This window comes from Delphinapterus leucas, chromosome 15, assembly GCF_059928025.1.
Source record: "Delphinapterus leucas isolate spDelLeu-1000000601 "Yukka" chromosome 15, BTC_Dleu_Yukka2, whole genome shotgun sequence".
In the NCBI taxonomy this organism is placed as follows: Eukaryota; Metazoa; Chordata; class Mammalia; order Artiodactyla; family Monodontidae; genus Delphinapterus; species Delphinapterus leucas.
Window position 1 is genome coordinate 73,816,794 of NC_143143.1, and position 14,805 is coordinate 73,831,598.

The following is a 14,805-nucleotide window of genomic DNA, read 5'->3' on the forward strand; positions in this document are numbered from 1 at the left end:
GGGACACCACGTACCTTGCCAGTCTTCCCTGTCCCTTTATTTCTACTTCGTCACCCAACTAAGGTATGGAAGTAGCAGAATGTGGTGATGGCTGGCACCATGGGAGGTTGATGACAAACCAGAAGAAAAATACAAGGTGGCTTTTATTACCCCCATTCTACAGGTTAAAACACTAAATTATGTGCCCAAGGGAACACAGCAAACCATTGGAGAGGCAGCCGATGAACCTGTTTTCCAATGAGGAGCCCCTGGCCCTGGCTATCAGCCTCTAGCTTTTCCCCTCGCCTGAATGTGCAGGCTCTTAAAGCCCCAACCAAAGTGCCCAGGACATAATAACAGGTGGCGGAGCTGGGGTTTCCGGTTTGAGGGAAGAGTACCAAGGCCCCAAGACTGGAGACCCTCCCTTCCCCTGGGAGTAAGGGATCCTGGCCGGTCGTGCCGGGTGTCCACGACAGTAGCCGGGCGTTTGACCTAAAAGGATTCACCCCACGTGGACTTTTTCTAAGCCCTTTAATGGTCGGCGTTTTCCAAAGGCGGCCAATCCGCTGCAGCTTCGTTAATTAATGACAGCCACTCTCCTGCCAATCGCCCATCAGAAGCAGCGTCCCGCCGCCCAATAGTGGTACGCTGGTGGGTGGTTCTAGCAGTTGCCCGGTGACAGAGTGCTCTGGCGCGCCCCATTGGCTGGATCAAACCCAAGCGAGCCGCTGATAGGCCAGCGCTGCCGGAGGGTTACAATTCAAACGCGGGCGGAAGGGCCCGGGAACCCGCAGTTGCAGCCGCGGTCTCAGTGTAGTCTGAGTTTCTGTTTCCCTTCTCAGCGCCACCCGGATGGCTTCCCAGAACCGCGACCCAGCTGCCGCCAGCGTTGCTGCCGCCCGTAAAGGAGCCGAGCCCAGCGGGGGCGCCGCCCGGGGCCCCGTGGGCAAGAGGTGAGTGGTGCGGAGGTAACAATCGCCAGGCCTGGCACAGCCTGGGCCTTTGGGGCCGAGAGCGAAGACTTCCGGGACCCCCACCTCCTCCTGGAACGGGTGAGATATGGGAGGTAGAGGGACACGCCAGGAGCTCGACTGCTCTTAGAGACCCTCCCGAAGGAGGACGGAAGGGGTATGGCCGCTGCCAGGATCCTCCGTCGGTGAACCAAGATGAGGATGCTCCGGGGACCTTCGGTGTCTCGGCTGGAGGACGGCGGGGGAGGGGGAAGGAAGGAGGGGAGAAATTGAGATCCGGCACGAGAGAGACGCCAGAGAAGCAGACGAGGTTAAGAATAAGCCAGAGCCATCCTGTGGGAGCCTGGAATTAGGGAGAGTGAGGAGGACTCACTACGACCCTCTTGTGGAACTGGGGGTGACTGTGCCCCCAGCTGAGTCCGACTTCAGGGTAGAGGGAGCCTCCGTGACAGCTGCTTCAGAGATTGGGGTGGGAGGAGATGCACCACCTGGAGCCCTGACCCATCCAGATCCCAGGTGACCCCGAGTGCTCTTTTTGCAGGCTACAGCAGGAGCTGATGACGCTCATGGTGAGTGACTGATGCCCAGAGCCCCTCCCACCTCCCAGTCACTTATCAGTAGCCTCCTCTCCTACATCAGGCTCTGTGATAGACATGCGGGTAGAAAGATGAGTCCAGCTTGTTCTCTTCTGGGAAGAAGGTACTCCACCTCACCTACACACCTTTCCTCCAGAGAGTCTCTACTCCCAGTCCCGTCCTCCCACAATAAAGTTATCCCTGAAATACGGCTCTCATACGAGACCCTCCCCCTGCCCTACTTCCCTGCCCTAAGGTTTATCCACACCCAACTCTCCATCCTTCTTAATATTTCTAATCCTGTCGTACCTCAGAATGCTTCCTTCCTGGACGATCTCTTCTACGTTAACCCTGGATATTCAAGTCAAATCCTTCAGTGACCATATTGTTTATGTTCCCAGTCCATGAGTAGTCTCTGGGCTTCGTATGTAACCAGCACTCAGTAACATGTTGAGTTGAATTCCCAGCAGCCATCATTGTGGTTACAGAGCTGCCTTCTGCTTCCCTGCACAACCCCTCCCTTCTTAGCCTGGTGATGAACCTCCATCATCCCAGTACTCCCCGGAGAGGCATGCTGAGCCCCGAGGATATAGCCATTTCCTCAGGAAAGCCTATCTATTTGGCCTGGTTGCTTTATTTTGCATCAAAATGTGATGAGGTTAAGGAGAAAGGGTTCACCCACTGGCCCCCCAGGAGCGTAAGCTTCAGCCCAGCATGTGTTGTGTTTCCTCCCCAGATGTCCGGTGATAAAGGAATTTCTGCCTTCCCTGAATCAGACAACCTTTTCAAATGGGTGGGGACCATCCATGGAGCAGCTGGCACAGTAAGTATAGGGTTGGGGTAGGTGAGTGTGACTTAGAGTCTGGGGAGAGGTGGGAGGTGAAATCCAAGTGCCGGGTCTGCTTCAAGTCTTTTGGCTGACGGGACACTCCGCTGTGCCTGCTCTCGTGCCCTGAGCCTGTGGCCCTGATCTCCCTCTCTCTAGTAAGAGGCTGTGTTTAAGGCAGGGCTCTCCATCTTAGATGCTGACAGGGGGCCAGACAGCAAGGACAAGAATGGACAATGGGCCTTAGACCAAAGGATCACTGATGACCCCAGTGACCAGATATGAGAGAAAGTACCAGACCAGTTTAATGCTTTCTCTTCTGTCAAGTCCCAGACAAACTCAGGGGTCCTGGCAAGTCCCTTATGTGGGGCTTGGGGTGGGACCTGAGGCTCAGGGTGGAAGGGTTACTCCCCGAATTTCTTTCTCCAGGTATATGAAGACCTGAGGTATAAACTGTCCCTGGAGTTCCCCAGTGGCTACCCTTACAATGCACCCACGGTGAAGTTCCTCACGCCCTGCTACCACCCCAATGTGGACACCCAGGGTAACATCTGCCTGGACATCCTGAAAGACAAGTGGTCCGCCCTGTACGACGTCAGGACTATCCTGCTCTCCATCCAGAGCCTGCTCGGAGGTGATTGCTGAGACCGGCCCCTCCCCTGCAACCTGGGAACCTGTCAGAACTCCCCCGGGCGGCCTCTTCTACCCGCACCTGACCGTCCTCTTTCTCTCCACCTGCAGAACCCAACATCGATAGCCCTTTGAACACACATGCCGCCGAGCTCTGGAAAAACCCCACAGGTGAGTCCTTTGTCCTTCTCAGGGCACCAGGCCATCCCTCCCCAACCTTCAAAGCCTCCCTCAAACAACAAAAGGATTCCAGTGACTTGGGAATATGTCCTTGGGGGGCAGGTAACCCAGTTCCACCTCTGCCTTGGTGTTCCTGGTTTGCCTGTTTGCTATAAAATCAGGAAGAACCATGTAGGTTGGGGAGGCTTCTTAAGTAGAAGGCAAAGCTTTGTGCAGATGACTTGCTTGCTAAGGGCCCCTAGTCCCCTCCCCAGCCTCCCTGGAAACAGAGCCCGTCCAGGAGTCCTGGCTGGGTGGGCAGCATCTGTTGTGCTGGGAAGCCCCTCCCCAAACTCCTCGCACACTTATGTCCGTGCTGCCCTCTTACCCGCCTTAACCCCTGTCCTCATCGCTCACTGAGACCTGCCCGTTCTCTCCCAGCCTTTAGGAAGCACCTGCAAGAAACGTACTCAAAGCACGCCTCCAGCCAAGATCCCTGACCCAGGATGTGCACCTCTCCTTCTGTTGTCTTTTTATTTTTTTTCCCTTAGATGGTCTGTCCTTTCCTCGATTTCTGTACAGGACCCTGTATCTCATCTGTGGTGTCATTTTTGTTTTGTTTCTGTTTTTTAAATTAAGTGTCTGGTTAAGCCCTTGTGATGACTATATTAAATAAATACATTTTGGGGTTTTTTAACAAGTAGCTGTCTTGTAGTTCCCCTAGGGTTGGAAGGGCACAGGATCGGCAGAGGTCAGGTGTAGGATCTGGGTTCCTGCCCTGCCCCTCCACCCAGGGAGTAGGAGAAGCGGATGGGCTGTAGGGCTGTGCAGTGGGGTGACAGGATTTGCTCCGTTGCAACCTTAGTTATTTTATGGCTCTGCATCTGTTTCCTCATCTATAGAATGGGTGTCACAAAATGCCGATTTCTGGGTGTTCCCTGGCGATCTAGTGGGTAGGATTCAGCGCTTTCACTTCCATGGCCCACGTTCAGTCCCTGGTCGGGGAACTGAGATCCCATAAGCCATGCAGTGCAGCCAAAAATATAGATAGATGGATAGATAGATGAAAATTAATTAAAAAAATAAAAAATAACAAAATGCCAATTTCTATGGTGTGGTGACATGCACCAAGAATGTTAGCAAATGTAGGAGTTGTCCCAGGTGTGTTGCAGACGAGGCTGAACCAGACATTAGGCTGAAATAGCTAGAGCTGTAGAGAGTGTGTGTGTGTGTGTGTGTGTGTGTGTGTTGGAGGGGGTGGGAGGTGGGGATCAGCCACCTACTTTCTGACCGTAGATGTTTTAACCCTGAAAAAGGAGCAAGAGGACATTCAGGTGACCCTACAGCAGGCCCAGGGACTGCGGAGACAGCCAGGGGAAGCCTTCTGGACTGAGGTCACAACTCACCCCTTGCCCCAGGTCCCCCATAGATGGCTCCATGCTCCACAGGGACACGTTCACCTCCTGCTTCATCTCCACCAGCAGTTCCTCTGTCTGCTGCACCACTGACCCAGCCAGCCCCGGCCCCTTGGGCCATCTTTCCACTGACCTGCCACAGGCCTTTGGGCCCCTGGGAGGAAACCCCTGTGCCGACCAGCTGGGTCCAGGTAGGCTGGGGTGTTGGGCCCAGCCCAGGTCCCGCAGGAAGATCTAGGTGACACACCCAGGTGTGCCCCAACAAGGCCTGAGTGTTGGCTACTCGCCCAACCTGGTCAGCTCTGCCCGCAGCTGGTCGTGCAGGCCTGGGGGGAGGGGGAGGAGACAGCAAGGAGGTCATCAGGAAGGTTCTCACCCACACTTTCCTCCTACTCCAGCGAGCCCGGACCCCTGTGCCCCCAGCAAGCAGCCACATGTGGGATTGGATTGGAGTTGTCAGGTCTGGGACTAGAACTTGGATGTCCTCTAATCAGTTCCTTCATCTCTGACTGTGCTGTTGGCTCCCTCCTTGGGGCTTGGACCAGTGTTGCTCAATCTACTGTGCATATAAATCTGCCGGTGAGGGGACTTTCCCTGGTGGCGCAGTGGTTAAGAATCCGCCTACCAATGCAGGGGACACGGGTTGGATCCCTGGTCCAGGAAGATCCCACATGTTGCGGAGCAACTAAGCCCGTGTGCTACAACTACTGAGCCTGCGCTCTAGAGCCTGAGAGCCACAACTACTGAGCCCGTGAGCCACAACTACTGAAGCCTGTGCGCCTAGAGCCCGTGCTCCGCATCAGGAGAAGCCACTGCAATGAGAAGCCCGCGCACGGCAACAGAGAGTAGCCCCCGCTCGCTGCAACTAGAGAAAGCCCGCGCGCAGCAAGGAAGACCCAAGGCAGCCAAACATAAAATAAATCTGCCTGGGATCTTATTCAAATACAAGTTTTGATTCAGTTGGTCTGGGTGGGGCCTGAGGCTCTGCATTTCTAATCAGCTCCCAGGTGGTGTCATTGTTGGGCTCTAGTTAAAGGTACAGAGCAGTGTTCTTGAGGCGTGGTCCTTCCACTTTTCACCTGGAACTGGTAAGAAATGTAAATTCCTGGCCCCAATAAGCTCTTCAGGTGATTCTGATGCTGTCTCAAATTGAAAATCACGAGGCTGGGACTTCCCTGGCAGTCCAGTGGTTATGACTCCTCACTTCCACTGCAAGGGGTGAGTGTTCGATTCCTGGTCGGGGAACTAAGATCCCCCATGCTGTGCCACAAGGCCAAAAAAAAAAAAAAAAAGAAGACAAACACCAGGCTGGAGGATGTCTGAGATGAGCAGAGCTCAGAACCTGACACTTGCTTTTTAATAAATGCTGGCCAAAGTGGATGTATCTTTGCCTTCCTTAGGAAGCCTCTCTATGTGGTTTCCTGGACCATGGTGTCTGACTCCCCCAGATGGTCACATGTCCTACCTGTGTCAGTCACAGAGACCCAACTCTCTACACTGTCGTTCGAACCAATCAGGGTGTTTCCTGGAATTAATCCCTGCAAGAAAGTAAAATTATTTTACTACTAGGATTGCTAAAAGAGGAGGGAGTCAGTCTGGGCTGCTGGTGGAGACGGCTGCAGATGAAAGAAAGCCAAGCAGAGACAGATAGCTGAGAGATGACATTGAAACTCTGGCCTCCAGTTTGTGTGTTGGCACCCCGGTGTCATGAACCAACAAATCCCTTTTTGGTGTAAGTCAGTTTGACTTAGGTTTCTAACGCTAGTGCAGTCAGTATTAGAAGGTGTGATGATCATTATTCCCATACATTCAGTACAGTGGTTGAGTGGCCGCAAGGTAAAGGCCCTATGTTGGGGGCTGGGGATGAGGCAGGAAGAGGACACAGTCCTGTCCTCAGGGAGGGTGAAGTTTAGGGAGTAGATAGGCATGTCAATGGTGTAGAATAAGTGGTGTTTAAGGTAGAAGAACTGTGTTAGAATTCATGATCCACCCCGATGTTACTCGTATACACTTGGGCACTTATATTTAACCTCTCTGTAAAATGGAAATATTAGTAGCTACCTCATAGGATAGATGAAGAACTGTAGAACAGTGTCTGGCACATAGTAAGCACTCAATAAAAGCTGGGTGTGGGAGTTCCCTGGCAATCTAGTGGTTAGGATTCTCGGCTTTCACTGCCCATGGCCCGGGTTCAATTCCTGGTCGGGGAACTGAGATCCCACAAGCTGCGCGGCACAGGGTTGGGTGGGGCGGGAGCTGGGTGCTAGGCTCACATGTTGCTATGAAAGCTCAGAGGTGGGGCACCTAATGAAGATGAGGAGGGTCAAGGAGGGCTCTCTCTGGAGAAGGAGATTGGGCTGCGAGGGAGGTAACCAGCAGTTAATGAAGTCTTGAGCAGGGCAGTGACGTGGTCAGATTTGGTTTTGAAAAGATTCTGCTGGCTGCCATCTGTCTAGAGAGTGAATGGCAATGATAATGGCCTGAGTTATGATGCTGAGCGGGCTTGGAGAGGAGGGATGTAGAGGTAAGGAGACAAAGTAGCAGGGCATGGTAAGTAAATTAGAGGTGGAAAATGAGCTTCAGAATTTGTGACTTGGGTCTCAACCCTGAGGTGGGCAACACAGGAGAACGAGATGGAGGAGGGAGATTTACTAGTTTAAGGCAGGGCCAGTTTGAAACACTCAGGACGCCCTGGTAGAATTGTCAACAGGTAGGTGGTCTTGCTCCTGTTTCCACCACACAGCCGTATCATCTAGGTTGTTACCTACTTGTCTGGGTAATTCACCCCACTCTGCCTGAGTTTCCTCAACCGTAAAATGGAAATAAGGGCATCTGCCCCTGGGGCTGTGTGGATAAATGAGACAACACCTGCACGGCACACAGTAGGCATCCATAGGGATGATTACTAAACGCGAGCACTGCTCCTAGCTGGAAATAATCCAGGAAACATGAACGAGCCAGAAAGAGGAGAAGAGAACAGGGAGTTGGAGAGGGAGGGCTGCAACAATGAATAAGAGTTCAGTGTTTCAAGATGATAATGATATTACTAATAGCATTTATTATATGCTGACTCCGTGCCAGGCTCTGTTCTAAGCACTTTGCACACATTAATTTATTCTCACAACCCTGTGAGGTGAGTACTATCACTGCCCCCGTTTTACAGATTAGGAAAGGAAGCAGAGAGCGGTTTGTCACCAGCAGTGAGGATTCAAACTGAGCGTGAGGAAAGCCAAACTACCACTGCCCTTAATTAGCTTTGACCCAACGCCGGCTGTAATTGAGTTGTTTACAAAAGAGGTGTGGGCGCCAGAGTGCAGCCAGTCAGGGCAGGGATCAAGGGAGGACAAGATGGTATCTGAGCTGCGTCTTGGTGTCTTGGAGATGGCATTTGAGCTGTGTTGAAGGATTTGCCAAGACTTTAAGAGGAAGAAGGGCATTCCAAGGAGAGAGAACAGCATGTGCAAAGGTTGGAGGGCTTAAAAGTGCACCCCACTTCCACAGCAAGAAGGATCGATTGCCCAGTGAGACTGGAACCTCTCGAGGAGGGAAGGGGTAACAGTGGGAAGGAGGGGAAGGAATTAGGATTTGATTCTAGAAGCAATGGGGACCCTGGAAGCGCCAGGAGCCACTCAGCCCCTCGGCCAAGTTGCCACGCTTAGCGCCAGCTGCAGATAGACCGTCGCTAAACTTCCGAGGGCATCGAGCGCCACCTCGGGCTCCCGCGACCCGGCGGCCTTCCGCCTCCCGCTGCGTTCGGACCCGAGGACGCTCGGGTGGCTCCAACCGGGGTGGCGCCCTGGACAGCGGCCCAACCAGGCGGCTCCCGACACCCGATCCATCCCGGCCCTCCCCTCACTCAGGACACGCGCTTTGCAATGTTTCCTTTTATTCCTTCTAGACACATTCCCAGAAGGGGCCGCGCCTCCCTCCCGGGGCCGGGAGTGGGACCGGGCGGCGATGACGTCCCCACGCCCTAAGGACGCGCGGTCTCCGCGGAGGGGAGGGCCGACTTCTTACTGCACGCCCTCCATCATCTTCAGGAACTCTGCGGGGAAGGAGACGGAGAGGCGGTCAGGGGTCCCCTAGGGGCGAGGCAGGTCTGGCCAGGCTCCGGCCTCGCAGAGGGGGTGCCTTGTCATTTGTAGATAAATTGCACAAAACCTCCCGGAGGTCCCCGCTACCCGCCCGCAGGGGGTGGGGAGGAGCTTGGCCCCGCCCCGCCCCGCCCCGCCCCGCCTTCAAGGCTAGGGACTCCCGCGTGGGCGCCACGCTCAGACTCTCCAGCCTGGTTCGGTCTTCCGCTCCTCGCGCTCCCCAGACCCTCACCGTCGAAGTCAATGCGGCCGTCGTTGTTCTTGTCCCCGTCCTTCATCAGGGATTCGAGCTCCTCGTCCGTCACGTGCTCCCCGGAGGCCCGGAAAATCTCAGCCAGTTCCTCAGCATCGATGTAGCCGTCTGCGTTCCTTCAGGCGGAGGGCCAGGGCGGAGCTCAGGACGGGCAGGGGCGACCTGCCCGGGCCACGCCGGACGCCCCCTCCTACATCCCCACCCCGAGAACCTTCGTGCCCTGCTGGCCAGACTCAGACGGCTCTGCGCCTCGCTCGGCTCCCAGGCCCCCAATGCACCTGTCAAAGATGCGGAAACACTCAGCCAGCTCCTCCTCACTCTTCCCCTTGGCGTCCTCTTTCATCTGGCGCACCATCATGACCAAGAACTCCTCGAAGTCGATGGTGCCGCTGCCTGAGGGAAGCAGATGGTGAGGGAGCCCGAGCCCTGGCTGCCAGCTCCTCTCCACCACCACCATCCCATCCCTCGAAGGGCCACCCGCTCACCGTCCTCATCCACCTCCTCGATGATGGCGTCCAGCTCCTCTTTGGTGGGTGTCTGGCCCAGCATCCTCATCACCGTGCCCAACTCCTTGACGCTGATGTCCCCGCCACCATCAGCATCAAACATGTCGAAGGCGGCCTTGAACTCTGCCAGGGCAAGGAGAGCCTAGGGCTAAGGTGAGCCTGGCTGGACCGTCAGCCTCACGTCCACCCTCCCTGCCTGCCTAGACACCAAACATTGCCCAGCACACAGCCACCCAACGGACAGCCCGCCCACCCCCACTCACCAGCGATCATCTCCTCGCTGAGGTAGGACCGGGCCTCAGCCTGCTGGTCCGTCTGCGGGAAACACAGTCCATCAAAGAGCAGAAGGGGAAGCCCTGGAGCGCATTCCTGACTTAACCCCATTCTTCTGCACCCCCGTTTCTGTAAGTGCCCCTTAGTCCTCCGGAGAAACAGCTCCAAACTTGCCCCCCCCCCACCGCGTGCTCCCACAGCACCCAACCCCGCTTTTGAAGAACTAGGGAGGGGAATTCCCTGGCGGTCCAGTGGTTAGGACTCTGTGCTTTCACTGCCGAAGGCCTGGGTTCAGTCCCTGGTTGGGGAACTAAGATCCCACAAGCTGCGCAGCTCAGCCAAAAAGAAAGAAAGAACTAGGGATTATGCCCTTCTTGCTTGTCAATCAGAGGTCAATTCAGGAACCCCCCAGTAATCTTGGGCAAGTCACTAAATGTACCCTCATCCCCTCATCTCTTCTTAGCAGTTTTTCAGGGATGAGCTGAAATCAGGGGTGTGAGAAGGCTTTGTAAAGTACCAGAACGATTCCAACATGGTTTTCCAGTTTTCCCTGCCTCCTTGCATTGCCTGGTACTTTAACAGGTGCTCGATAAATGTTTGTTGTCAAATAAATGATAATGCAAGGCAAAGTTACTGAGCACCGACCAAGTGTCAGGCCATAGACCGGGCACTGACCCCCAAGAAGTCAGACACATCATCCCTCCCTCCGAGAACTTGCAGAGACAGAGATTGTAAGCTTCCTTGCGACGATTCAGTCATTGGAGTAAATGCCACTCCTGCTGGGCGGAGCATGATGTGGGCCTTGTGCAGGTGATGGTAAGATGGCTCTAAGGAGTTTCCATCACGTCCAAGCCCAGCCAGCTAGCTAGGGGACTTGAGACTGAGGCCGGCAACGAAGAAGGGCTGAGGCGTCCAAGGAGCCCTTCAGCTGGCTGGCTGCTGGCTGTCCTCCTTGTCTCCCTCCTCCTCCCCTCCCCCCTCCCCTCCTCCTTGCCTGTGCCAAAAGGACAGGTTATTTTTAGTCAGGAACGGGCCACAGCAGCTGTCCTCCAGGGTCTAGTTACTCCTTGAAGTGAAGTGGGGAGGGCGATCTCAGAGGAAAAGGACAGCTTCAAATCATAACCCCTCTCTGGGAGGCTGACATCTCTCTAACTCTGCTCTGTCATCTTCAGCCCTTTCTCATCCCCTTGGAGCTCTTGGGGTCCTGCCCCTGAACTGGTCTGAGGCCCTGCAGGCTTCCCATCTTCCAGAGGAGGTTTCCTCCTCTCACTGGCAGGAAGAGGGTTTGGCAAGGCTTCCAGCCCACCCCCACTGCTCACTGGCTTGCTGGGTGACTCCCTCTCCACCACGAGGGTCCCCATCTCCACCATCAGGGTGACAAGCTAAGACCCACTCACAGCTCTCTGACCGACATGGCTAGAAGCCTCAGAAGGTCTCAGGGAACCGGCACGCCTGGAGGCTCAACCCCTGGAACGTCGCAACTCTCCCCTTTCAAGACAAGTCCGAGGCCTTCTTCCCAACCTTCCTCCCAGACGCCAGGGTTCCAGGAACTTTCATATTCCAGCTTCAAACATCCAAGTTACTGCCCCACAGAGCACCCAGATCTGGCCTGAAAGATGCCCAGAAGTGCTCCTGCAAGTAAAAGGATGAAGTCCCTTCTCATCCTTACCATGGTTGCGTGTCACCAGGACTCCTCTGCACTCCACCACCCAAAGATGCCCTGGCCCTCTGTAGCCCTAGGATTTGTAGGGGCATCCCCTCCTCCCACTTCCCTGCTCCCCAGGACCGGATGCCCTGGCCAATCAGATCCTGGGGTCAGCGAGCACCCCCCTCCCAGAGTCCTAGCCCATTACCTAATTTAGCCAAGGGCCCTCGCAGAGAAATTTAAGCCTCCGAGCAGGTGGCAGGCCTTGACGTCCTAGATTCTTGTGAGGAGAACCTGCCCCGCTCCACCGCCTTAGTGAGCGCCCCCTCAAGAGGCACACTTGCTCCAAGATGGGTGAGGATGATAAGGGTAGAGAAAAGTGAGGCAGCGTGGCGGAATGCAAGAGCACAAGCCTTGACGTCCAAAGCCCAGGATCCAATTCCTGTCTCTACAAGCTGTGCACGCTTGGGCAGGTGGCGATGCCACTCTGAGCTTCAGTTTCCTTATCTGTGAGATGGGGAGAGTCATAACCTCCCTCACAGAGAAACCATGGTAAACGGGAGCCCAGGTATATGTCACCAAGATTGTGCCAACTACACAGGGTCAGTGCTTGGCAAGTGGAATGTTTTGTCTTTGAATCGGGCTAAGGGGCGGGGGATAGGAGGAGGGGAAAGTGACTGCCACAGTTATTGAACCTCTGTGACTTGCCACACACTGTGCTAAAGCATTTTAACCACATGACCTCATCCAGCACTCATCCTGTGAGGTAGCAACTATGGTTATTCCCTTTTCACCGGGAGCTTTGTAAATCATAAAGGTCTATAGTCACGTTGGAGATTCTTATTCATACTGACTGAGGGGAAGTTGGGGCAGACTGTCCTCAGGGGACCCGTCTAGAAGGAGGAACGTATAGAGGGGTCCAGGAAACAGGGTGTGCACTTGGAGGAGAAAGAAACATTGAAAGAAGATTCTTCTCTCAAGCTTACCTTCTCCAGGGAAAGGGTTTGGGGGATTCACTTTTTTGGGGGCAAGGGGGACCAGGGGAAGTTTCTCTAAGTAGGTGAAGGGGCAGCTGGCCCCTTGCTAGAGCTTGAGGAGGAAGTCTGGAGGAGCTCAGCTGGCCATCTGGAGAGGGAAGGAGTGGACAGATCAAGTCAAGTCCGAGGCGAGCCCACCCTGAGAACGTACAGGGTCCACACGGGGTGTTGGCAACCCACAATCCCACACGGGGATAGACAACATTTATGGACGGTAGCTGAGTCAACAAAAAGAGCACGGAGATGACTAAACACAGGGTCTGGGGCTAGTGAAAGGGGGCTGGACACCAAGGAAGTCAGATGGACAGTGGCAGCTGGGCTGCCCTCTTGCCCTATACATAGATATTCCCAAGGAAATCTCAGTGGAGCCAGGCCAGGCTAAATAAGGCCTCCCCCAGCCAGGCACAGGGCCAAGGGGCCATGCTCCCCAGGGGATGCCAATTTGGACACAAACATTGGAACCACTTAACCCCTTTGGAACAGAGAGTGTGGAACTTGCAGCAATCCTTTGTTCATTAATTTGTTCTTTCATTTATTCAGGGAAATAGATAAGGTCCAAACTCAGTGTGGCCAAGCAAGGTCCCACTCACCCTTCCATTCTCATCCCCTTTCCTCTCCCACCTTGCATGCCACTCTTCTCTGTTCAGACTAAAATAAGGCTCCGAACACCACCCTTTAAAGTTCCCGGGCCCTTGCACATTCTGGGTTTTTTCTGCCAGAAACTCCCATCTTCCCTTTGTTCACCTGCCTACTTCCCTATCCTCTTTCTCGGCTTTAACGATACTTCCTCCAGGATCCTTCCTCCCCTGTACCCAGGCCAAAGGAGTCCAAGGTGGTCTCCAGTATTTTCCTCAGTCATAGCACTGAACATGCCATGGGATCACGACCTGTTCTAAGTTCCACGGACCAGAGACTGTTACCTGCCTGCCAGTGCATTCCCCAGCACCCAGCACTTGGCACTTAGCAAGTGTTCAAAAAATAATATGATCTTTGGAAGAATAAGTGAACAGAATGACATCTGGTTCAATATAAGGAGGACCTTTTTAACAGTGGTGGTTGAATAATAATGGGACTGGGCAGCCTCAGAAGGTAATGAGCCTCCTGTTACTGAATGTATGCAAACAGGAGTTTGATGACCACCTCTCAGGGAGGCTGTGGGGAGAGATCCACACGGAGCCTAAGAGTAGTGGAGAATACAAGACCTCAAAAGATCTCCTAGTTCTGGCCCTGTGTGTATGGCCCAGAGTAACTTTCCTTCACTGAGCTTCAGACTACCCATCTGTAAAATGGAGGTGCTAGACCAGATTTCGGAGCAACCCTCCTCCAGACCCTCATGGCTCTTGACAACCCGTGGTTTTGTGAACACCTGCTTTGTACCCAGACTTGTGAGGCATTTGCCAAAGTACAGGTTAAGATTCAGCCAGTGTTTGGTGAATGGGTGAGTGCTGAATGAATGAACAAATGAGGTGTGTCTTTGTTGCCCCAACACCCTGCTGGGAAGCTGAATGAAGAGTCATTAAAGCTTTGAGATTACACAGACTTGGCCTTAAATCCCAGCTCCCCTATTTCCTAGCTGTGGATTTTGGGAAAGTCTATTTGCCTCAGTATCTTCATCTTGAAAATGGACCATTCTTGTCCACTAAGAGCCTCCTCCCCAGGATGTTGTGAGGGTGAGATGTGACCCCTTGTAAAGTGCCTAGAACAGGATGGAGGATACAGTGGAACTTCAAGAAATGAGAGCCCTGCCCCTTCTGTACAGAGGGAGGGCAGGCAGTATGTGTTCCATTCAAAGCTATTCCCATACCCCTCTCTCCTGTGCCATTTAAAAAGGGGAGAAGCTACCATCAGAGAGATTTTACTCGTTTGATTGTATAACTAGCGATATCTGCCCTGCTAGGGACTGATAGCTAGGTCTTTTGATGGGAAGGGACAATAAATTTTTGACCTACTGCTGCCCTCTGGATAAAAAATAGAAACACAGCTCACTAGGGGAGTTGCTGAGATTACCAGGCCTGTAGCGTGAGAAAAGAACAGGATGTGGAACTCAGGAGACCTGGGCTGCAGGGCCCTACACTCAGAAAACTCTGGCAAGCTGTATGACTTGGGGAAAGTAACTCAGCCTCTCTGGGTCTCAGTTTTCCCCGTTTGCCTATGTCCTATGTGTGAGGCAGGCTCAAATGAGATTGTAAAAGCTTGTGAACACTGTAGAAACAATAATCATTGTGTAACTTATTATCCTCTTAGTCCCTCCTCTGTGCAAAATTCGTACTTAAATTCGTATTAATTGTTCCTGTTTTACATATGAGAAAACCTAGGCTACTCGAGGTCAGAGGTCAGATTTCATCCCAGATCACTCGGCTTCTCTTGGCCTCGGTTTCCTCACAGGAGAGATGGGCTTCCTACTGCCGCGTAATGACTTTGGAAAGTTAGAGTGCTGGGTAT

The 14,805-nt window shown here is 53.7% G+C and overlaps 2 protein-coding genes across 3 annotated transcripts; one reads left to right on the forward strand and one right to left on the reverse strand.

Annotated features, from left to right (window-relative positions):
- The first annotated feature begins 712 nt into the window (after positions 1-712).
- Positions 713-3,840, forward strand: UBE2C (ubiquitin conjugating enzyme E2 C). Of its 2 annotated transcripts, XM_022565007.3 has the most exons (6): positions 713-932; positions 1,492-1,519; positions 2,262-2,348; positions 2,781-2,985; positions 3,093-3,152; positions 3,582-3,840. In XM_022565007.3, exons 1-6 carry the CDS (start codon positions 832-834, stop codon positions 3,638-3,640), a joined length of 540 nt encoding a protein of 179 aa, XP_022420715.1. In that variant the 5' UTR covers positions 713-831; the 3' UTR covers positions 3,641-3,840. The 2 variants fall into 2 exon arrangements, with proteins under 2 accessions (XP_022420715.1, XP_022420714.1); XM_022565006.3 differs by lacking the exons at positions 713-932; positions 1,492-1,519 and having other exon boundaries at positions 1,526-2,348.
- A 2,245-nt stretch (positions 3,841-6,085) lies between these two features.
- Positions 6,086-10,652, reverse strand: TNNC2 (troponin C2, fast skeletal type). The gene is made up of 3 exons (XM_089896987.1): positions 9,388-10,652; positions 9,181-9,295; positions 6,086-9,018 (listed from the first exon to the last, which is right to left on the reverse strand). Exons 1-3 carry the CDS (start codon positions 9,509-9,511, stop codon positions 8,733-8,735), a joined length of 525 nt encoding a protein of 174 aa, XP_089753113.1. The 5' UTR covers positions 9,512-10,652; the 3' UTR covers positions 6,086-8,732.
- Positions 10,653-14,805: the final 4,153 nt, after the last annotated feature.

Bases quoted from the DNA above. Each gene is read 5' to 3' on its own strand.
- TNNC2 (XM_089896987.1), bottom strand. From the start codon at position 9,511: ATGTTTGATGCTGATGGTGGCGGGGACATCAGCGTCAAGGAGTTGGGC. The intron at 9,296-9,387 runs GTGAGCGGGTGG...TGCTTCCCTCAG, and splicing joins CGAGGAGGTGGATGAGGACG to GCAGCGGCACCATCGACTTC. The intron at 9,019-9,180 runs GTGCATTGGGGG...CTCCGCCTGAAG, and splicing joins TGTTTCCGCATCTTTGACAG to GAACGCAGACGGCTACATCG.
- UBE2C (XM_022565006.3), top strand. From the start codon at position 2,061: ATGAACCTCCATCATCCCAGTACTCCCCGGAGAGGCATGCTGAGCCCC. The intron at 2,986-3,092 runs GTGATTGCTGAG...CTCCACCTGCAG, and splicing joins CATCCAGAGCCTGCTCGGAG to AACCCAACATCGATAGCCCT. The intron at 3,153-3,581 runs GTGAGTCCTTTG...GTTCTCTCCCAG, and splicing joins GCTCTGGAAAAACCCCACAG to CCTTTAGGAAGCACCTGCAA.